The sequence below is a fragment of the Pangasianodon hypophthalmus genome, chromosome 21, assembly GCF_027358585.1.
Source record: "Pangasianodon hypophthalmus isolate fPanHyp1 chromosome 21, fPanHyp1.pri, whole genome shotgun sequence".
NCBI lineage: Eukaryota > Metazoa > Chordata > Actinopteri > Siluriformes > Pangasiidae > Pangasianodon > Pangasianodon hypophthalmus.
Genome location: NC_069730.1, coordinates 10613734 through 10636875, shown reverse-complemented (window position 1 = coordinate 10636875; position 23142 = coordinate 10613734). Strand labels below are relative to the sequence as shown.

The 23142-nt window shown below is 38.9% G+C and overlaps 1 protein-coding gene across 4 annotated transcripts in view; it reads left to right on the top strand.

Annotated features, from left to right (window-relative positions):
* The window catches only part of camsap2b (calmodulin regulated spectrin-associated protein family, member 2b), a 66685-nt gene that overhangs the window by 28951 nt on the left and 14592 nt on the right, over window positions 1-23142 (top strand). For all 4 annotated transcript variants that reach the window (XM_026924977.3, XM_026924979.3, XM_053227527.1 and 1 more), the window contains exons 3-11: window positions 1270-1431; window positions 4316-4396; window positions 7384-7525; window positions 10916-11055; window positions 16336-16426; window positions 16655-16727; window positions 20141-20163; window positions 21339-21408; window positions 22701-22955. In XM_026924977.3, coding sequence (XP_026780778.1) covers window positions 1270-1431; window positions 4316-4396; window positions 7384-7525; window positions 10916-11055; window positions 16336-16426; window positions 16655-16727; window positions 20141-20163; window positions 21339-21408; window positions 22701-22955 — 1037 coding nt within the window. The remainder of the gene's footprint in view (window positions 1-1269; window positions 1432-4315; window positions 4397-7383; window positions 7526-10915; window positions 11056-16335; window positions 16427-16654; window positions 16728-20140; window positions 20164-21338; window positions 21409-22700; window positions 22956-23142) is intronic.

Genomic DNA, 23142 nt, shown 5'->3' with positions numbered 1-23142 from the left:
TTTCTTATCTATGAAAAAGCTTTTTTGTGGTTCCTATTGGAATGTGTGTTAAAGCATCCTGGATTTAATTAAGTCAGCCACATTCTACATTTTTATGAAGAATGCTTGTAAACATCTCTTTATACACAGTGTCTGGATTGAGGCTGTAATTATTCAGTTATGGTATGTATCTGTACGTCACAATCATAAAACTAAATTCATTATGTTTCTGAAACATTTCCATGTCACAGCATGTAAATAGATGCCTTTGATTAATGTAATAGACCATCTTTGAGACCAAAAGCCACATAATGGCAAACAGTGAAATCCATAGTTTGTTCTTGTATTATTTGTTGTTGTGGGACCTGCTGTGTTAGCCTTTGCAGTGACATCAGTCCAAATGACACCAATAGACATGACTTAAAGTCATTAAGAGAGCTGGATCAGTCATCGGTTCCAGACTTGACACAGTGGAGATGATGGTTGAGAGGAGGATATTGTCCAAGCTCACTGTCAGCATGAGCAATCACTTGTACCCGCTCCATCCAACAATCACTGCACAGAGGAGAACACTGAGCGAGAGCTTACTCTGTAGTCAGTATAGGCAGTTGGAATGGGTTTCTTACCTTTGTGGGGCAGGCTCCTGTGTTTGGTGGTGGTCAAAAGTAAAACTGTAATTGTAAACGATACCCTGGGGATTATGGGCTCAGCAGCCACTTATCAGCATTCATTTGCAGAGGGATATGGTATGAAACCATTTGAATGGTCTGGGCTGGCAGCAGGCAGCACTAACATGACTTGTGCTGTATCCTGCAGCACTCCATCCATCCTCTGTTGTGGTGTCCGATCACCCAGTGAAATACCGCATTCTGCTCCATCCAAAATGGTTTAGGCATTTGATCAATAAGACACTTTGGATAAAGGTATCTGTCAAATGAGCAAATGTAAACCAGTGTCTGGCCTTTTTTATTAGGGGCTGAGCAGCTGGGCCTTCTGCCCTTTTCTTTTCCTGCTACAGCGCAATAAAGGAACTTAACATTTGCTTGTAATTGACACCTAGAAATGTCATTTTTAAATAATGATTAATAAAGCCTAATAACTAATGATGTTTAATCATTCCATATCTATTATGATTATACTTACTAAATAACACAACTCTTAATTTATTGTGTTGTTGAACTAAAATCAGACATTGTGAATATAATACTAACCTGTATAGGTGCTGTGCGGAATGTATAAAGACAACCAAGTAGCTTGTGTGTGAGGTTTTTCCCCATATCACTCTTGCAGAGCTCCCACCTGGCGATGATTGACACTCTGATGATGGCATATACAGTGGAGATGATCAGTGTTGAGAGAGTGCTGACCTGTGTACAGAAATACTCACCTTTCTTTCCAGAGGAAGACTTTCCTTATGACGCTGAAGAAGCTGTGACCACCTGGATTAACAAGGTGAGATCCTGGACCCAGCCATCTGTGATTTAAAATTTTTTTAATTTGTGTTTTTCTTCCGAGTATTACTATTAAAGTAGTAATTATGAACTATATTATTTGGTAACTACAATAAACTATTAAGTAGCTACTGCAAAACTAATTGGGTTCTGTGAGTTTGAACACTGCTTAAAATGAACTTTGTTATTAAAACACTTATTAAAATGGCTGCCACATGTAAATAAATACGTTCAGGATATAAATTTTAATGTATGAATTTATCCCTAATGATCAAGCCAGAGGCAACAGTGGCAAAGAAAAACTCCATGAGACGATATGAGGAAGAAGGGAACCCATCCTCATCTGGGTGACAACAGATAGTGCAATTATAAATAAATCCCTTCTATAACTGTGTACTATGTGGTCAAATAGTGCAGTTGTGTATCCAGGAAATTCATTATAGTTTTCACATGAAGTCTGTTTTGTTGAACTTATCCACTGTTCCCTGATGGACGCTTGAGTGCAAGTGTGTTCGTGGGAATTGCAGTCCTAAAACAATCATGGCAACTGTAGCCCTAAGCCATCATGGCATAACTGTTCATATGAATTGTGGTCCAAAGCCATCTTCATGGTTTTTAAGTGGTACCATCCTCAGTAATCTCAATGATCTTCAGGCTGTCCATGTGGGGCCTCAACCAGCAGTAGGGCATCAGGATGAATCAGTCAGGTCTGGAGACCAGAAGGGGTCAGGATCACTGGTATCTCAGGAGTAGCATGTGTATCTCGACAGAGAGAGGGAGACAGTCTCCCTCTCTCTGTCGAGCTACGCATGCTACCCCTGAGCTACCAGTGATCCTGACCCCTTCTGCTCTTTGGACCTCCCTGATCCATCCTGGTGCCCTACTTGTGGTTGGAGTTCTCATCGGTTGAGATCGCTAGCTGCTGCTGGGGGCGGTCCCACATAGACTGCCTTAGATCGTTGGGATTGCTGGGGATGGTGCCACTTGGGGAGTTGTACTGTGATGGCTTGGAACTGCGATTGCTGTGGTGGCTTTGTATTCAGGAGTCCATCAGTGGACAGTGGATAGGTTTAACAAAATGGACTTCATGTGAAAACCATGATGAATTTATCACTATTTGTGAACAAGTGCACTATTTGTTACACTGTTACAGAGGGGATCCATTTATAATTGCTCTATTCGTTAGCACCCAGATAAGGATGGGTTTCCTTTTGAGTGTGGTTCCTCTCAAGGTTTCTTCCTCATATCGTCTCAGGGAGTTTTTCCTTGCCACTGTTGCCTCTGGTTTGCTCATTAGGGATAAATTCACATATTTACAATTTATTTTGGTTTAATTTAATTTGAATGTATTTATTTCTGTAAAGACGTCCACTGTTAAAAGTGCTATACAAATAAAATCAAATTGAATTTAATTGAATAGATGTGTCTCAAATGGCCTGCTCCTTGGTACCAGTCATCCAAGTACAGTAGTGTTCTTATGCCATTGACCATGATGGCAGAAAAGGTCGTTTGCATACATGTCAAAATACACCGGCTGTAGGGATTTGCCCATTCAGCCACAAGAGCATTAGTGAGGTGTTGTTCAGTGGGGTTGAGGTCAGGACTCTGTGCTGACCACTTGAGTTCCACTCCAACCTTGGCAAACCATGTCTTCATGGACCTTGCTTTGTGCACAGGGGCACGGTCATGCTGGAAAGGGTTTGGACCCCTTAGTTCCAGTGAAAGGAAATTGTAATGCTATAGCATTCAAAGACATCCAATACAATTGTGTGCTTTCAACTTTTTGGCAACAGTTTGGGGAAGGCCCACATATGGGTGTGATGTCCACAAACCTTTGGCCATGTAGTGCACCTGTGGTGCTAGAGAGAGACAGAGAGGTAGAAATTTGAATTAGAATACCTGCCCTAGGAAGACTTTTTATGGACAGTGACATCTACTTTTTGGTTTGCCTCTATCCAAGACAGAGCAAGAACTTTGTTGGAGTCTAATATCAATGAGTCCCTGAGGCCCAAGAAGGTTGGTGGCCAACAGTGGAACTGAAGTTTGTATCTGTGCAACATTATAATCAGGACCCACTGATCTGATGCAGTCGATTGTCCCTTACTTCTGTAGATTTAAGTGCTTGCTTAAATACTAGAAGTAGAATGGCTAATGTATTTCCAGTATGTGCCATACACAGTGCAATATTATTTGTACTAGAGCATCATTGGTACCTCTGCATTCAGGACTTGGGCAGTATATATCTGGATTTAATACTTCATCTCGTAAGACTACCAGCACTGTGATACAGGCATCAATGGCCCAACCTGCTGTTGATCTATCATTTTAGCTGTACTACATTTGATGGATTTCGGATCTGTCCAAATCCCCTTCGGAAGTTTGTACTATGGCATAGTTAATTCTGCCATAATGAGCAATGTGTGAAAGGACACGTTCAGGGCTGTGGGTTGGCTAGCATTATCCAGTCCTACTCAGGCTACTGTTATTTCACGAGTGACTGCCATGGCTAATTTAGAGCCCATCAACTGTGTCTGTGAGCTAGCAGGGACAGACTCAGACCCATTTTCATATGGATGTTTTTTCAGACTCATTTTCAGAGGATGTCCAGGTTGGACACTGCTACATCTTTAGATGGTCACTGCTGAGGCCAAGGACACTGACAATCCCCTGGATACTTCCAACCATAGACATAAGCAGATAAGTGGATAACTAGGTCCAAGTCATATGACACTATGTGACTTTGCTAAGAGGTCTCTGGTATACCTGTGTAGGGATACATGCACATGTGCACAAGAAGGTATCAGATGATTCTCTGTGTCCTTGGCAGTTAGGAAGAGTGAAATAGAACTCACTTGCAGCTCATTTATTTGTGTGTTGTATTGCAGGTTAATGAATACTTGAGAGAGACTATGGCTCAAGAGCAAAGAGTAGGAAACACACTTGAGGCTAAACCTGCAGGCCAAAAGGTGAGTTTTATTTAATTTATATTTAAATCTTATAACTGGGACTAACAAGGAGATTTACATGGAGATTTACAAAATGGGGCACATACGCATTGGTGACCACTGCAAAGAACTAACACTACTAACTTGCACATACTAAACACAAAGTGACTAAATTGTTAATAAAATATTACAAAAATGAAAGGTTATAGTAACCATTATTCTGTGAATGAATGAATGAAGGACCACCAGAGTAGTTTCCTTCAGAACTAGTAGAGTATTCTTGTTTGCTCATTTTCATGCCATAAAAGTCATAACTTTGTGACCATGACCCCACATTGGTAGCCTATAAATGTTCCATGCGATGTCACACTGTGCCTTCAGGGCCTTTGGCAAAGGTAGATGGTGAGCTCTATGCAGCCACTTCACAAATGTCTATAAACAACACTCTCCTTAGTGCCACTCAGGTGGTAGCTATAGAGCACATCAAGTTCCTTTTAACAGAAGAAAGTGCCTATTGACCTGCTTGTTCAATCAGGGGCTAACCTGTCTTTAGACAGTGGAGCCCTTTTGTGGTATGTTCCATGACACAAATAGATGGTCAGTGGCCTGCCCACTGTCTATCACTTCCACTCTATCACTCTTATGATCTTTCTGGACAATTTTCATATTACACCATTTGACAATGCACAAACCTTGGGGTAGTCCTGGACAACCAATTATCCCTCTAACGTCACATTATTAACCGGTCATGCAGGTTTCTTTTTTTTTTTTTTTTTTTTTTTACAATACCAGTAGGAGGAGCCGTCCATGTTGCGTGCTATCCATCCCTTGCCAATGATACAGAATGCAGCTGTTTCTGCATTCTATATCATTGGCAAGTTTCATTGGCAAGTTTCTGCAAGTTTTCAATCTCCACAGATATTCCCTCATCACCCCATTGCTGTGTTTCCTCTACTGGCTACCTGCCTGTATCAATTTAAAACACTGATGCCAAAAAGAAATATAAAGCCAAAAAGAACCAGCCCCCACCTACACTATATGGCCAGAAGTTTGTGGACACCTAACCATAACACTTGTATGTACTTTTTGAACATCCTATTCAAGATTTAGTCCCCTCTTTGCTGTTATAATAACTTCCACTCTTTGGGGAACGCTTTCCATTACCTTGTGGAGCTGTGGGGATTTGTCCATTCGGCCACAAAAGCATTAAGGAGGTCAGTAACTAGAGGTCTCGGGTGCAGTCGGTGTTCCAATTCATCCCAAAAGTGTTCAATGTAGTTGAGGGCAGGGCTGTGTTCAGGCCACTTGAGTTCTTTAACACCAACTTGTAAAACCATGTCTTTATAGACCTCCCTTTGTGCACAGCAGCATAGTCATGCTGGAACATGTTTGGGCTATGCCCCTTATTTCTACTGAAGGGAAATTGTAATGCTACAGCATACAAAGACATCCTATACAATTGTGCACTTCCAACCTTGTGGCAACAGTTTGAGGAAGGACCTCATATGAGTGTGATGATCAGCTGTCCACAAACTTTTGGCTATATAGTGTACTGAAAGCACTCATTACACCCCGCCCTGCATCATGCCCCCTTGGAGCTACAAGCATGGCTTGACAGGACCCACCATCCCTCAAGGTGCAAAGAAGACAAGCATCAAGGCTCAGGTCATTTGTGTTCACAGACCCTGCAGAAGGCTCTAAGGCAACTTGCACGCACGTTGTCAACACTCTTGGTGTCGAAGCTAACCCAAAGTGAGGGGTATGTCACTCTCCTGATGTGAAAATAATTGAAATCTCCTGTATCCCACTGCAATTAAAATGTGAAAATGCATTTTTCAAATCTATGGTCACAAGCAATAGTACTGGAAGGAACTGCAGTACTAAGAGAAGAAACTGGCCAGGCACTCTGGCCCTTGTATTATCTCTGTTGCCTGTTTCTGTAATAGTGACTGTACTTCTGCAGCCAGTATAGCCACTTGGTGTGGGTTTCACACCTTTTGGGAATGGACCCTTGTGTTTGGTGGTGGTCGACACTGAACTGTAAGTGACTATGTATTTTCAAATAGGAAGCTGAGATGGCTCTGCAGTTTTGAAAAATCCATTTCTGTTCCTGGCGCTGCAGTGTGATAAAGAAGTGGGCCGTTGATCTGCTGCCAACTTGACTCTTCACTTCAGCCCCAGATGAGCATTACTTAGCCATCAGTACAGCTATAGCCTGTTAGGTGCTAACTCCACTATATTGCAGTTAGGACAAGGCTTTGGAAGTGCCTGTAGCAAGTGTTCCATTCCCATTGTTGAAGGCAAAACACCCCAAGAGCAAGCATGAACTTCAGACAGCTAGAGTAAAGGCCTGGCAGAGCATCACCAGGGAAGTTAGCATTGTAAACCCGTTGAGAAGTTGCAGAGATCATGATAGCTGATGTATATTTACTCAGTATATCTACTCCAGTATTTAAAAATTAGGCTCTAAAAAAATGTGAATATCTCTTAATATAATATTTATACAGTATTTGCTTCATTTAGAAAAGTGACTAAATGCTGTATATTTAATTCAAATAGTAGCTTATGTATGCCTCTCTGCATAGCTGGCATGTATTACTGATATTGACTTCATTAGTACTCTGTTTTAGATTCCATGCATTACTATGACTACTGCTGTCTGATAAGTTAAGAAATCTTATATTATAATAGATTATAATATATAATCTTTGTCATTATGCTTTCATACAACAGAATTTGGCGTGGCTCCCTCATGAGCATCTTATTTTGGAAATACAAGTTACTTATATAATTATAATATCATTTAAGAATATCATTTGGCAGTCTTTTCTCTTTTTTTTTGGTCATATTCAGGATTTAAGAGATCTTAATATGGGACATTTTTTTTTACTCAGTCTCAACAGCATCCCCTTGCCTATCTGTATCACACCATAAATGTTATAAAGTTCTGGTCATGATAAATTTATGCATGTTACAATAACTGAAATATTGTTGTGCAACTCCTAAAGGGGCAGTTCAAGAAGGAGGACCCTAAAGCACAGCCTGCACTCTATCTCCCTCTAGTGGACAACCTGCTGAAGGACAACACAGATGGCTGTGCTCTGACAGCATTGCTGCATTTCTACTGCCCCAATGCTGTGCCACTTGAAGGTACTGCTGCAGCACTCTATACTGCTATCTATCTTCCTTCTAGAAATATGAGATGGGCTTTCCAAATTTTCTGAACACAGTGTGATGTAGTGTAATGTAAATGCAGTGTAGTGTGTGAATGATGTTGGCAATAAGCATAGATATGTTTTCCTTTGAAAGTGTACATTACCTAGCACAAGTGGAGAATAAAATATGCCTTAGTGGATTTTTTGTCAATAAAAACAATGGAGCTGGAGCTATTCCTTGGCAATTTCTAGTCAAAGCAAGGTCATTTTTACTATGTACAGATATAATCTTGCTAAGTATCTAGTGTGTTAACTAACTAGATAAAGAAAGTTACTATAAACTGTAAATTAGGTGAAGAAAACATAAGAAAACAATTTCAAAATAACAAATCTAATATTCTTTATTTTTAAAAATCTGATTTTAGTTGAAATTACTTTAGATGGAAGTGCTTTCTGGGGAAAAAAAAAAAAACTCTGCTGAGGGTTATGGTTATGTTGACTGATTTCTCCACCCTCATGTAGCAAGCTTTACTTGAGCAGTTAGATTTCTGGAATTGCTTTTAAGATGGTGATGGGGATTTCCCCCAAGGAAAATGGCTAGGGGAAGTGTACAAGGATCTGTTAATAAAGAGTACTGGAATGCAGGGTAAGTGTATTTTTTGAACAGTATGCACACATTTTTTCCACTTAAATTAAAATATCCATCCTGTTTTCAAGTTTTTCCTGGTGCATTTATTTGCGATTAACAGATGTAATATAGTGAAATAATTAACAGAAATATTCAATGCACAGCAAAAACTTTGTCAGTTCAATATTTTAAACTGTAGAAATACAGTACAAGCACATACTCTGGCAGTGGTTAAAATCTGTGAAAGTTCTAATTGCTATAAAAGGAGTGGAAAATGTATCTGATCACAGTGGGAATGTATGTTTATATATATTATCTGTTAGTACAAATCGTTTCATGTTATATTTATTAAACCACTGATTGAAACATAGATGAAAGCTTAATGTGAGAGCAGTGGCTGATATAAAATGAAATGCTTGGTCTAGCAGTTGGGACATGAGGTGCACAGTGTCGATTCTGGTGTAAAATTGGCTTAATCTACAAACCCAATGTACCTGATTTGTGTCCACTTTTCCAGTAACATTTAGAACAATTCCTTTAAATGTGTTATCTCTTTTTTTTCTTCTCACAAACTTCACGTCTGACCAACCCCTCTTACCTGTATGAGAGTAAAAACCACTCTCAAAACTTGCACACTACAACCTGGCCGCTGTCTTTATAATGCTGCCAGATGTGGCTTTTTTTAAATCACTGACTTAATGTAGGGCATAATGAATACCTGAATACTGATGTCAGTGTTCAATTACTGCTGCCTCAGGTGGTTAGTCTAGTATTCAAATATCCTGCACATCCCTATTTTACACAGGGCCTGTTCAAAGAACCTTGCATGATATTTACTGAAACTGGCATATGAGCCTAAATACTAAGCACAGTTTACAAGGCAATATGCAATGAGTGCTTCTACCCACATAAATATGCACAAAAATGTGGAGATGGAAAGAAACAGGTGGGAAATGAAGCAGTTTACAAATTCTGGTCTATTTACCAAACTATGAGTGAATCGCGGGAAGCAGTTTTGTGCATGATTTTGTCCACCTAAATCAGGTGTAAATAAGGGTCACACAGGAATCAGTACAGCCGGTGTTGCAAAATGGTTACAAGACCATTTTAAGAATTAGAATCTAAAAGAACTATTCAGGTGAACCATGTGTTTCACTGCTGCGTCCACACTGTTTATTTGTTCTGACATGAAAGCTTTTGTAATAACAACTTGATTTATTAATACATTAAACTTTTTGTTTCTTAACGTGGAAAAACACACACACACACACACACACACATATATATATACAAATATGACTGGCACACTTACAGAGGCCCACAGGGTCTCACTTTTTTCATAACTACATTAGTCAAATCAGATATACATGTAGATAACACAAACATACACATACAGACAGGAGGAAAATTAGCATTTTCTCATTTCATTCTCTCTGAGAGGAAATATTGGCATAAATTGGATGTTTTAGCATTACTGAGAAGAATTGAAACTGTATTATCTTGTTATAGTTGACAGTAAGTGAAGCTGCACTTTAGCTGATCTCTTCTGAAAGTGTGTCTGTTGGACAGAGATAAAGCATTTCTGCTGAACAGAGGTCTACAGGTTTGTCTGTATGTTTTTCAAAGTGGGTTACATGGCATATAGAAATGGGAAATTTATTTATTTTTTAATGACCTGAGGATCACTATCAATTACTTCTGTTGACTATTAATTATTATTTATATACTTGTTATAGTTATTATTAGGCTGATTGACTGACTACTTAAATTGAATGAGTTTAAATTAATGCTACTCACACTAAAGTGTTAGATATAGGAAGTTAGACATTTCCTTAACTACAATTCAATTCCTGAAGAAAGAAAAAAAGAAAAAAAAAAAAAAAAAACATGGGCATAAATTGCACTGAAGAGGCTGGGAACATGGCTCCACCACTGTTTTTTTCCACCTTTTCAGAGTGCAGTCTGTTAAATATTTTGTATGCTTATTGGAAGAAGATGATTTTTTTAAAAATTCTTAAAATATCAGTTTAAGCAGAATAACAAGCAAAATAACATGAATTTAATTCTAAATACAGTTTTATTATTAATACTATAAAAAGTGCTGTTTATTTGATACAAAATGTCCAACACTTTTAATATTTTAGTAGTTAGACTATACACAAAAAATTAGTTTGTACATTGATCATGAGGTTCATTATGGGTTTTTTTTTTTTTTTTTGGACATAGTAAGTGTTCATGGTCTGAAAACCATTTGAGAACCAGCAGGTTATAAAATAGTTAACATTTATAGTTAGAGGGTGGATGAAGGAGGGAGAAAAATAAGAAATAACTGTAACACAAATGTAATCTGCTACACAAATGGGGAAAAAAGTATTAAGCAAAGTTGAGAAGTTGAATTTACCAGTGTAAAAAAGCAAGTAATGTCTGATTCTTTTTTTTTTTTTTTTTTTGAAAGTTTTCCTTTCCTTTCCTAGCATTTTTAATGGTAGTGAGTGGTAGAAATGTGGATTGGAGAGATAAAGGATTGTGTAGAATGCCAGAGAGAGTGAGAGTAAAGGCGAGAAAGAATAAAAGGAAACCAGAAAAAGAGACTGGTGTACAGCGAACAGTAGAGCATTCAAACCTAAACACTACCACATGACTCCAGATATTCCGCTCATGACATCTTTTCCTGTCCACATCTCACACACACACACACACACACAAATCTCTGGGACATGATTGGCTGGATGAGTGTTCTGTTCCTGCCCCATGCAGATATCTGTGTGAAGGAGACGATGTCACTGGCAGACAGTCTGTCCAACCTGCAGCTCATCCAGGACTTCTGCAGGGAGAACCTGAATAATTGCTGTCACTTCACACTGGAGGACATGCTTTATGCCTCCAGCTGTATTAAGGTAAGGAGGAATGATCACAAATGCAGATATTTTTGGGTAAATTCAGGATTTTTTAAATCTTTTTTTTAATCTTTTTAATTTTTAAGCTTCATTTTGTCCTAGTGCTGGATGATCCTAGACACCCTAGATTTAAATGCGTCTGAGCTGCAGGGAGGCCTCTCAGGGTAACAGTGACCAGCCTGTCCTGATAGCAGGTCCTAAAGAGTGTTTGTGCTGATAATGCAAACACTGACATAGTTTAGTGACTAAATGACACCCACAAGGATATTTTACAGAGATGTTAGATTTATGGTTTGTTTTTGTGTAGTCCAAAGTAAAAAAAAAAATACTCAGTTTTCTTTAAAGCTCTTTTAACTACTGATCTCGGCAGTATCTAACAGCATACTAAAACTGATACAGAATTCTGTAGCTTCCTTGTGTAATTGTTTTGATTCTGAAACATCAACACACTCCCACTGGGTCTCTCTGTGTGCCTGTTTACCTGTTGATGTGATTGTTATTTCTACTGATGGGTCTTGGGAATATAAGAGGTTAACTGATATCCCACCTGCCCAGAATGTGTGTCTTATAAATCAGCTGAGGTATCTATGTTTAAGTCTTGTCTTTATAGAGGTGCAAGGAATACCGCTGAAATAAAAGTTGTGTGGGAGGGACAGATGACCAGTGCATTTTTTAAATCCAACTGGAAGAACTGAATTGTGTGTGTGTGTGTGTGTGTGTGTGTGTGTGTGTGTGTGTGTGTGTGTGTCTGTGTGTGTCTGTGTGTGTGTGTGTGTGTGTGCGTGTGTGTGACTGAGCAAGATGTAACATGCAGCCAAGGGCAATGGAACAGTGAGTCATTAAGTACACGTTGATGTAACGGCTGTTTTAGATACTTAGATACTTTCACACAGTACTTGTGGTCTTATATGTAGCAACGTAATTAACAGTAGAAGACATTCCTCTTGGGCTGGACCACATATTAAATTTCTCAACCTGTATGCCCATTAGTTTGTGTATTATATATATTTCATGTTGTGGGATTTGAAGTAAAGTCAGTGAGAGTGAACATAAGTGTTCTGCTGTCAGAGAGAAAATCCAGAAAAAAATAGCCCTCTGTGGAGTGTGAGTGAATGGCATGAATGTGCATGTGAGAAAACAGGGAGAGAGAGAGAGAGAGAGCATTTTAATAATGCCAGAATGTTCTGGTTCTGGCTGTGTGGTGTAGTTTTGGAATAAACTTACTGTTCTTAAACAGAGGACCAATTCTGAGGGCATTTCCTACCATTAGTTAGCTACAGTAACACAAATGTAATTTGAAATACTTCACATACACTGATCAGCTGTAACATTAAAACCACTGACGTGAAGTGAATAACACTGATTATCTCTTTACACTGACATCTGTCATGGGGTGGGATATATTACGCAGCAATTGAACAGTCAGTTTTCGAAGTCATTGGAAGAAGGAAAAATGGGGAAGCATAAGGATCTGAGCGACTTTGACAAGGGCCAAATTGTGATGGCTAGAAGACAGGGTCGGAGCATCTCCAAAACGGCAGGTCTTGTGGGGTGTTCCTACTATGCAGTGGTTAGTACCTACCAAAAGTGGTCCAAGGAAGGACAACCAGTGAACTGGTGACAGGGTCATGGACACCCAAGGTTCATTGATATGCGTGGGGAGCGAAGGCTAGCCCATCTTGTCTGACCCCACAGAAGAGCTACTGTAGGACACATTGCTGAAAAAGTTAATATTGGCTATGATGGGGCCTGGCTTGATGAATCATGTTTTCTTTTACATCATCTGGACAACCGGGTGCGTGTGCATTGTTTGCCTGAGGAAGACGGAAGAAGGCAAGCCGGCCGAGGCAGTGTGATGCTCTGGGCAACATGCAGCTGGGTCCTGGCATTCATGTGTATGTTACTTTGACACATGCCACCTACCTAAACATTGTTGCAGACCAAGTACACCCCTTCATGGCAACAGTATTCCATAATGGCAGTGGCCTCTTTCAGCAGGATAATGTGTTCAGGAATGGTTTGAGGAACATGACAAAGAGTTCAAGGTGTTGACTTGCCCTCCAAATTCCCCAGATCTCAATCCGATCGAGCATATGTGGGATGTGCATGGCAAGCAAGTCTGATCCATGGAGGCCCCAACTCCCAACTTACAGGACCTAAAGGATCTGCTGCTAACATCTTGGTGCCAGATACCAGAGCACACCTTCAGAGGTCTTGGGGAGTCCATGCCTTGAAGAGTCAGAGCTGTTTTGGTGCATAAGGGGGACCTACACAATATTAAGCAGGTGGTTTTAATGCTATGGCCGATTAGTGTATGTGGTATTGTGTGTGTGTGGTGTGTGTCAGAATGTGAACAAGATGGACATTTCTAATTAGGTGAAAGTATTGAGTATAGTGTAACTAAACGTGTCCAAATAAAACTACATGCTTCCACAAAAGTATTTTCAAGTAAGAAGGAAATAATATTGGGTAATGATTTAGTGACATGAATCCATTTAGGTCTGTGTACCTTTTGGTAATTCTATTTTTTTTTGTCAGTAAAAGGAACTAAAATAAATAAATAAATAAATAAAACATGAACAGTTGATTATGGTTTCAAAATCCATGGAGGAGAAATGAAGAACAAGCCATTTTTATTTTTACCGGAAATTGCAGATACAAAATATAAAAGCAATTTGTGTTTATTTCCTTCTTTGTAAATCAAAAAATGAAATTGTTTACAGACTAAACTTAGTTTTTCTGTAACCTGTGGTTGTTGCCGATAGGACTGTCTATTGATAGCAGAAAAACCCAAAAGCATGATGAAACTACTGTGAGCGTGAATCACTGGGTGCTTCACTGTGAATCAATTTACATGGCTAAGTGACTGAGCAACGCAGATATCACCAATGGGACCGAAAATCACTAGCCAGTTTCTCTTTGCAATTTCTGACAATAAAAACAAAAATGTCTTGCTTTTTGTTTCTCCTGCCTTGAAAACAGAATCTGGTAACTGTCTATGTTTTATTTTTTAATTTCTTCTGCTGACAAAAATAGAATTACCAAAAGGTACACAGTCTGTCATCCTTATCCGATTTGAAATCAAAAAACAGAAAATGAAAAATTACTTGTTTTCCCAATTTAACCCATTAACCCTTGGCTATGAATAAAAAAAAAAAAAAAACTTTTTTTTTTTTTTTTCTTCTATTTTAGCGGACAATCTAGACTCTGAATATGATGTTTTCAAACAGTTCTCAAACCTTTTGCGTTCCATGGACCCTCTCTACTCAAATATTAGGCTCATTATTCAAATGTGCACAATAGGGGTGAAATGCATTGCCATTATCTGTATTTGTATCTGTATCTCAAAATATTCATATCCATTTTCATATTCAGATTTAAACCGGAAGTCTATGCCAGAAGTTTGTTTTATGTGATTTATTTATTTATTTAATTTTTAATGTGCTTTTTGAACATCCCATTCCAGATTTAGTCCCCTCCTTTTGCTGATAAAAAATACTTCCACTATTCTCGGAAGGCTTTCCACTACATTTTGGAGCGTAGCTGTGTGAATTTGTCCATTAAGCCACAAGACCATCAGTGAGGTCAGGCATTGATTTTGGGCGAGGAGGCCTGGGGCACAGTCAGCGTTCCAGTTCATCCCAAAGTGGAGTTGAGGTCAGGGCTCTGTGCAGGCCACTCGATATCTTCCACAACAACCTTGGCAAACCATTTCTTAATGGACCTTGCTTTGTGACCAGCAGCATAGTCATGCTGGAACAAGGTTGGGCTAGGCTCCTTCATTCCACTAAAGGGGAATTCTTAACGCTACAGCATACAAAGACGTCCTATACGGTTGTATCCTTCAAACTTTGTGTCCACACGCTTTTGGTAATATACTGTATGTTATTCTTGTACTTTCTAATCTTGGGACATGACTATACTATTCTCCAATGCAATGAGTCATGTGTGTGAGAGAGGAAAAGATGAAAGGTGTAGAAGGAGAAAGAGGGAGGAGCTGGCACTGCTAGCTCAGCGTTAGCTAGCCACACTACTTCTATTGAATCTTAAACAGCTAGGCACTGTGTCTGAGAAAAGATTGTGGATCCCTAAAGTAGAGAAAAAAGGAGAAAATAGCCTTGTTGGGCACAGTCAGTGAATGTTTCAGTTAATTTTATTAAAATTCCCATTTATGCTGTGTGTAATGACATTGATATGGGGAACTAGCAGTTGGGTTTGTCCCAACTTGTTTTTATGCCAATTCTGCATTTGTTTAAGGATATTTGCATGGACATTCATGAAATTCACACCACCACCCAAATATAGTAAATTGTTTTTATGCAGTAAATCTGATTTTTCCAAATTTAATAAATAATAGTTTGTGGTCTGGTTCTCATAAGACTGTTTGGCTCATGCTTTTGTTGTACAATGATTCATATTGGCTTAAAATGTTCAGAAACTTTGGTTGGAAGCAAACCTGTTGGCAACTTGCACCAAATTGTACAGTGATAGATCAACCTGTGAGTGGTTTAAATTTACAAAATAATCTGCAAAAATATATATATTTTTGTATTAAATTGATCAATGTGTTTACATTTAAATAATCAAATAATGCCAAACCTTTAGCTTGTAACAAAATAGTTGTTTTTTTCTGGTAAATATTTGTTTGGGAGTTTTTGTTATTTCAAGTTACACAATGCTGTGCTTTGCATAAGCTCACAGATGCACACGATTGGCTAGTGTTGCTCTGATTGACAGGGTAAAGACAGTAATGCTATCCCTCCCACCCAGAAAGCATAGCTTATTTTGCTCTCTTGACTACCAGCCATGGATGGATGTGGCATTGTCGGAAGATCATGGATGGATGCCACAACTATCCATGGCCGGGAGTCAAGATAGCAAAATAGGGCAAGTGCTTTTCTGTTGTGCCGCTCAGGAGCCATAATGTTACATTTTGACACTGAAATTGGCCAAACATATTTTATGGACTGTGAATCACATCTATTAAAAAAATCAAGGTTTAAAGCATAATTTTGACTTCAAAGATATTTTGCAGTCAGCACAGTAGGCTTATTGCAAAGTTTGGCCATGGAAGTCTTGTACTGTCTTGTAGCTCTCACTTTCAACAGTAATCTAACACGTTGATCCAGTTGTGTTATTATGACCAGGCATATTTAAAAAAGCTAATGAATTAGAAACATTACTGTTAGAGAATGCACACTGTTGGGATACAGTCTTGTTTTAGCTTCTCTCCTCTGTTATTCAGTCATGTTCGTATATGTATGTCTGTGTGTGTTTTAGAGTAACTACCTTGTGTTTATGGCAGAGCTGTTTTGGTGGTTTGAAGTGGTCAAACCCTCTTTCGTTCAGCCTCGGACGCGTGAATCTAAAGGTAAGCTTGGAGCCCTAATTCAGAATTTTATTATGCAGTCCTTTATGTCACCAAAGCAGCTTATGGCTTTGTTTTCCAGTTCTTAACACACCTGAGCCATTAATGGGCATTGGGCTTCATTACCTAGCTTGGGAGTGGTGAGAGCTGGATTGGAACTAAAAATCTAAACTTATTATGTACTGTGATGTGCCAAAATAAATTTTCTTATGTTCTCTGTTTCCAACCCAGTTGAGGCAACTAAAATGGCTCCCATAACCAAACACAACCTGATCCATAGGCCACCAAGCCCTGACCCACTGAAGTTTGTATTTTATTCAATTCAATATTTGACTCACAGCTATTTAAAAACACACACACACACACACACATATATATATATATATATATATATACAGTCAGGTCCATAAATATTGGGACAGTGACACAGTTTTGGTAATTCTGCCTCTGTACACCACCACAGTGGATTTGAAATGAAGCAGTCAAGATGTGACTGAAGCGTAGACTTTCAGCTTTAATTCAAGGGGTTTAACAAAAATATTGCATTAACCGTTTAGGAATTACAGCCATTTTTTACAGAGTTCCTCCATTTTCACAGGCTCAAAAGTAATGGGACAATTGACTGATAAGCAGTTTCATGGCCAGCTGTGGCCTGTTTCCTCCTTATATCATGATAAATTAAGGAGATAAAAGGTCTGGAGCTGATTCCAAGTGTTGAATTTGCATTTGGTAGCTGTTCATGGGAACTCTCAATATGCCATCCAAAGAGGTGTTGATGCAAGTGAAGGAGGCCATCATTAGGCTGAAAAACCAAAACAGACCTATCAGAGAGATAGCAGAAACTTTAGGAGGGCCAAATCAACAATTTGGTACATTCTTAAAAAGAAGGAATGCACTGGCGAGCTCAGCAACACCAAAAGGCCTGGGAGACCACAGAAAACAACTAAAGTGGATGATTGCAGAATTATTTTCTTATTGAAGAACAACCCCTTCACAACATCTAGCCAAGTCAGGAACACTCTGGAGGAGGTAGGCCTATCATTGTCGAAGTCTACAATCAAGAGCCACCTTCATGAACATAAATACAGACGGTTTACCTCAAGATGCAAACTGCTGGTAACACTCAAGAACACAAAGGCCAGATTAGACTTTGCTAAAAAAACTCTAAAAAAAGCCTGACCAGTTCTGATGCGAGATTAACTTGTACCAGAATGATGGGAAGAGAAAAGTATGGAGAAGGAAAGGAAGGGCTCATGATCCAAAGCATACCACATCATCCGTCAAACATGTGGAGGCAGTGTTATGGCATGGGCATGTTTGGCTGCCAATGGAACTGGGTCACTGGGGTTTATTGATAATGTGACTGTTGATAGAAGTAGCAGGATGAATTCTGAAGTGTACAGAGCTATACTTTCTGCTCAGATTCAGTCAAATGCTGCAAAACTGATAGGACAACACTTCACAGTACAGATGGATAACAACCCAAAACATACTGTGAAAGCAGCCCAAGAGCTTGGAAATTAAATGTTCTTAAATGGCCGAGTCAGTCACCCGACCTCAACCCAACTGAGCTGCTTTTCACTTACTGAAGACAAATCTGAAGGCAGAATGACCCACAAACAAGCAGCAACTGAAGATGGCTGCAGTAAAGACCTGGCAAATCATCTCAAGGGAGGAAACTCAGCATTTGGTGATGTCCATGGGGTCCAGACTTCAGGTAGTCATTGACTGCAAAGGATTTACCTCCAAGTAATAAAAATAATCCTAATATTTATGATTATATTAGTTTGTCCCATTACTTTTGAGCCTGTAAAAATGGAGGAACTCTGTAAAAATTGGCTGTAATTCCTAAACGGTTAATGCAATATTTTTGTTAAACCCCTTGAATTAAAGCTGAAAGTCTACGCTTCAGTCACATCTTGACTGCTTCATTTCAAATCCACTGTGGTGGTGTACAGAGGCAAAATTACCAAAACTGTGTCACTGTCCCAATATTTATGGACCTGACTGTGTATATATATATATATATATATATATATATATACAGTTAGGTCAGTAAGTATTTGGACAATGACACAGTTTTTGTGATTTTGCCTTTATACACCACCACAATGGATTTGAAATAAAACAATCAAGATGTGATCGAAGTGTAGACTTTCAGCTTTATTTTAAGAGGTTCCACAAAAATATGGCATTTGCCATTTGGGAATTACAGCCATTTTCAACAAAGTACCTCCATTTTCAGGGGCTCAAAGGTATTTGGACAGTTGACTGATAAGAAGTTAATTGACCAGGTTAATTCCCTCATTACTTCAAGACAAATGAAGCAGATAAAAGGTCTGGAGTTGATATCAGGTACTGAGTTGGCATTTGGCAGCTGTTCGACTGGAGCTACCAATATGAAGTCCAAGGAGATCTCAATGAGAGAGATAGTAAATACCTTAGGTGTGGCCAAATCAACAGTTGGGTACATTCTTAAAAAGAAAGAAAGCACTGGTGAGCTCAACTACATCGAAAGGCCTGGAAGACCACAGACAACAACTGGAGCAAGTGGATGATCGCAGAATCCTTTCCTTGGTGAAGAAAAACCCCTTCACAACATCAACAGAAGTCAAGAATACTCTGGAGAAGGTAGGCGTATCAATGTCAAAATCTACAATCAAGAGATGCCTTCATGAATGTAAATACAGAGGGTTTACAACAAGGGGCAAACCACTGGTAACATTCAGGAACAGGAAAGCCAGATTAGACTTTGCCAGAAAACATCTAAAAAAGCCTCCCATGTTCTGGAATAAGATTCTTTGGACTGATGAAACCAAGATGAACTTGTACCAGAATGATGGGAAGAGAAAAGTATGGCAAAAGAAAGGAACTGTTTTCTGTTTCAGCTTTCTGATCCAAAGTATAACACATCATGTGTCATAACACTGCCGCCACCATGTTTGGCATGGGCATGTATGGCTGCCAATGGAATGGGCTCACTGGTGTTTACTGGTGATGTGACTGCTGACAGAAGTAGCAAGATGAATTCTGAGGTGTATAGGGCTATACTCTCTGCTCACATTCAGCCAAATGCTACAAAACTGATAGGACACTGCTTCACAGTGCAGGTGGATAATGACCCTAAACATACTGCAAAAGCAACTAAAGACTTTTTGAAGGCAAATAAATGGAATATTCTTCAATGGCCAAGTCAGTCGCCTGATCTCAACCCAATAGAGCATGCTTTTCACTTACTAAAGATAAGACTGAAGGCAGAAAGACCCACAAACAAGCAGCAACTGAAGCTGGCTGCAGTGAAGGCCTGGCAAAGCATCTCTAGGGAGGAAACTCAGAATTTGAGTTTTGAGAACATGGGCTCCAGACTTCAGGCAGTCATTGACTGCAAAGGATTTTCATCCAAGTATTAAAATTATGGTTATATTTACAATTATGTCACTTTGTCCAAATACCTTTAAGCCCCTGAAATGGAGGTACTTTGTTGAAAATGGCTGTAATTCCTAAATGGTAAATGCCATATTTTTGTTAAACCTGATAAAGCTGAAAGTCTACACTTCGATCACATCTTGATTGTTTTATTTCAAATCCATTGTGGTGGTGTATAAAGGCAAAATCACAAAAACTCTATCGTTGTCCAAATACTTCCGGACCTGGCTGTATGTATATATATAGTGCATTATTTTTTTAAAATCTGATTCTATGTTTCTTGTGATCTAGGTCACCAAACACCACCAACTCAGGTAAGGATGTCTGCTTTATAATAAATGCATTTCCTAGCCCCATTTCTAGAGTACTGCACAAAGAAGTGGTTTCCCAGCTCTAACAAACATATATCTTTCGATCTGTGAACATGGTGAAAGTTCGACATTTTCTGCAGTTAATTATACAGTTTTGAAAATTGCATGTTTTCATGAACTGTGATATGTTTCTGTTTTGAATGTATCGCAACCACAGATAAAATGGTTTTAAAATCTGATTACCCCCAAAAGTGAAAGGGGAGAAAATTGCATTTAAAGATTACATTCCGACACCAACATACTGCTAAAAACAAACACTATTTATTAATTTTATTTGCATTTAATATGTAACAAAAAGATTAGAAATTATAAATGTGATCATAAAAACTATTTCTACCTTTATAGCAGGCTTTATTCATAGCCTACAGACTGACAGGCTATTCAGAAGTCCCACCTTTACAGCACTTTACAGTTTTTATATAAAAAAATCTATAAGATTATTAGATGTTATATTGAAACAATATTATAAGTCATTAATAACTCTGATATCTCTATCTTATATCAATTGGAATTACCTGTTTCAGTATTATCTTGAGATATTATCAGGTTATCACAAGCAAATGGCCTGTCTACATCTACATTTGTAACTTAATCTACTTATGGAAAACAACATTATTGAGATTATACATTTTCGATTGTAAACATAATAATTTTGATCATCATCAGAAGTCTCTCTAGACTGATCACATGATGAAAATGTCACTCGTGGTATTTAAGCATAAGCCTCATCTCATTTTTCTTTATATTTTACAGAGATTTAGTTTTATCATCTCAAAAGCTACCAAAACAGATTTTACATTTATCACCCCTGGGACAATGACAGAGCATTAGAGCTTTGGCTACTGTTATTATTACATGAAGATGTTTCACTTTGCACTGCAAGCAATTCTGTGATATTTCAGGCTAGATTTGTTACAGAATGTGATTGGATTAAATCTTTTTTGTCTTCGATGTCTGATCCAGCATTTTCTGCTGATACTGCCCATACTAATAACAATGCATTTTAATGATCTAATAAGGCGGGTTAGGTGCAATGGTAGTGTTGCACTGCAGCCAAAGTTGCAACCATTAAACATCACACTATTTCATCTGAAACCTGTGTTCTGTGTCTCTTGTAGCCATGATAAAGAGGTCAAACTCTCTGTCATATGTGGATGGGTGTGTGGGGACATGGCCCAAAGAGAAAAGGTGGGTGTTGCAGATCTCACCACTCTTTTACATCCTTTGCTAATACTGTTGGTCTGTGTTCATGTTCTTGTTTAAAGTACCATTGAGTTAGAATGTTTTGTTTATGTTTTGAGTCAATGTGCTGTTCTTTACTATTCAGGGAAGAAAAACTATTCCAGTAAGTTGTTAATTGTCTATACTTTGCAGGCAATTATAGAGGTATTATTGCTATTATAATTATTATAGCTTTTGAAGCAGTTAATTCAATGAACAACCAACAACAGGAGCATAATTACCTCTTCAACACTGTAACATTATTTATATATATACACACACACACACACACACACACACACACACACATACACCGATCAGCCATAACATTAAAACCACTCGCCTAATATTGTGTAGGTCCCACTTGTGCCACCCGAACAGTTCTGACCCATCGAGGCATGGACTCCACAAGACCTCTGAAGGTGTGCTGTGGTATCTGGCACAAAGACATTAGCAGCAGATCCTTTAAGTCCTGTAAGTTGGGAGTTGGGGCCTCCATGGATTGGACTTGTTTGTCCAGCACATCCCACAGATATTTGATTGGATTGAGATCTGGGGAATTTGGAGGGCAAGTCAACACCTTGAACTCTTTGTCATGTTCCTCAAACCATTCCTGAACAATTTTTGCAGTGTGGCAGGGTGCATTATCCTGCTGAAAGAGGCCACTGCCATTATGGAATACTGTTGCCATGAAGGGGTGTACCTGGTCTGCAACACTGTATAGGAAGGTAGTACGTGTCAAAGTAACATCCACATGAATTCCAGGACCCAATGTTCATCAGCAGAACGTTGCCCAGAGAAACACTGCCAAGTCCAGTCCATGGAGGCCCCAGCTTGCAACTTACTGGACTTAAAGGATCTGCTGCTAATGTCTTTGTGCCAGATACCACAGCACACCTTCAGAGGTCTTGTGGAGTCCATGGCTTGAAGGGTCAGAACTGTTTTGGCGGCCCAAGGGGGACCTACACAATATTAGGCAGGTGGTTTTAATGTTATGGCTGATCGTTGTATATGATATAATGTTATGGCTGATTGGTGTATATAATTTTGTAGCATCTGTTTTCCTGTTGACACACATATATGGCAATATTAAATGGGAAAATGTGATAATATGGAATGTAACAAGTATGGGAACACAATGACCCAAAAATAATTTTTCTCAAATTCACTGTAAGATGTAACTAGAATTATCTGATAGTTTTTAAAAATATTTATTTATGATTTCCCTTGCTCTACCCTCCCTCTCTCCTCCACTGTAGGTCTTCAGCCCATGGTATCTCATTTGAGATTCCATTTGATGACCCTATGGCTTGTATGCCAAGTCAAGGGTTGAGTCGGTCTGCTAGCTCAGAGGGCCTGGGGTTCAAAGTTCCCAACTCAGCACGGGGCATGCGCCGGAACCTCTCTTTCCAACCCGTTAATGGAAACACACACACACCGTTACAAGAGGAAGAGGATGATGACATAACATCACACCATGGTCCTGTCAGGCCTCTTGTTAGAACTGACTCTAGGTATTTCTTTTAAGATACCTGGGCAGCAAAAGAAATAGCATCTGACTGAAAATTGAGAGAGATGCATTTGGTATTTGGGTTTTTCATTAATTTTACAGCTGTATTGCTCTAAAATCAAGAGATGTTCTAGATCAATTAAAATGTGAAGGTAGTATTCACACTTATCCAAGATTTTTACTTTTTAATT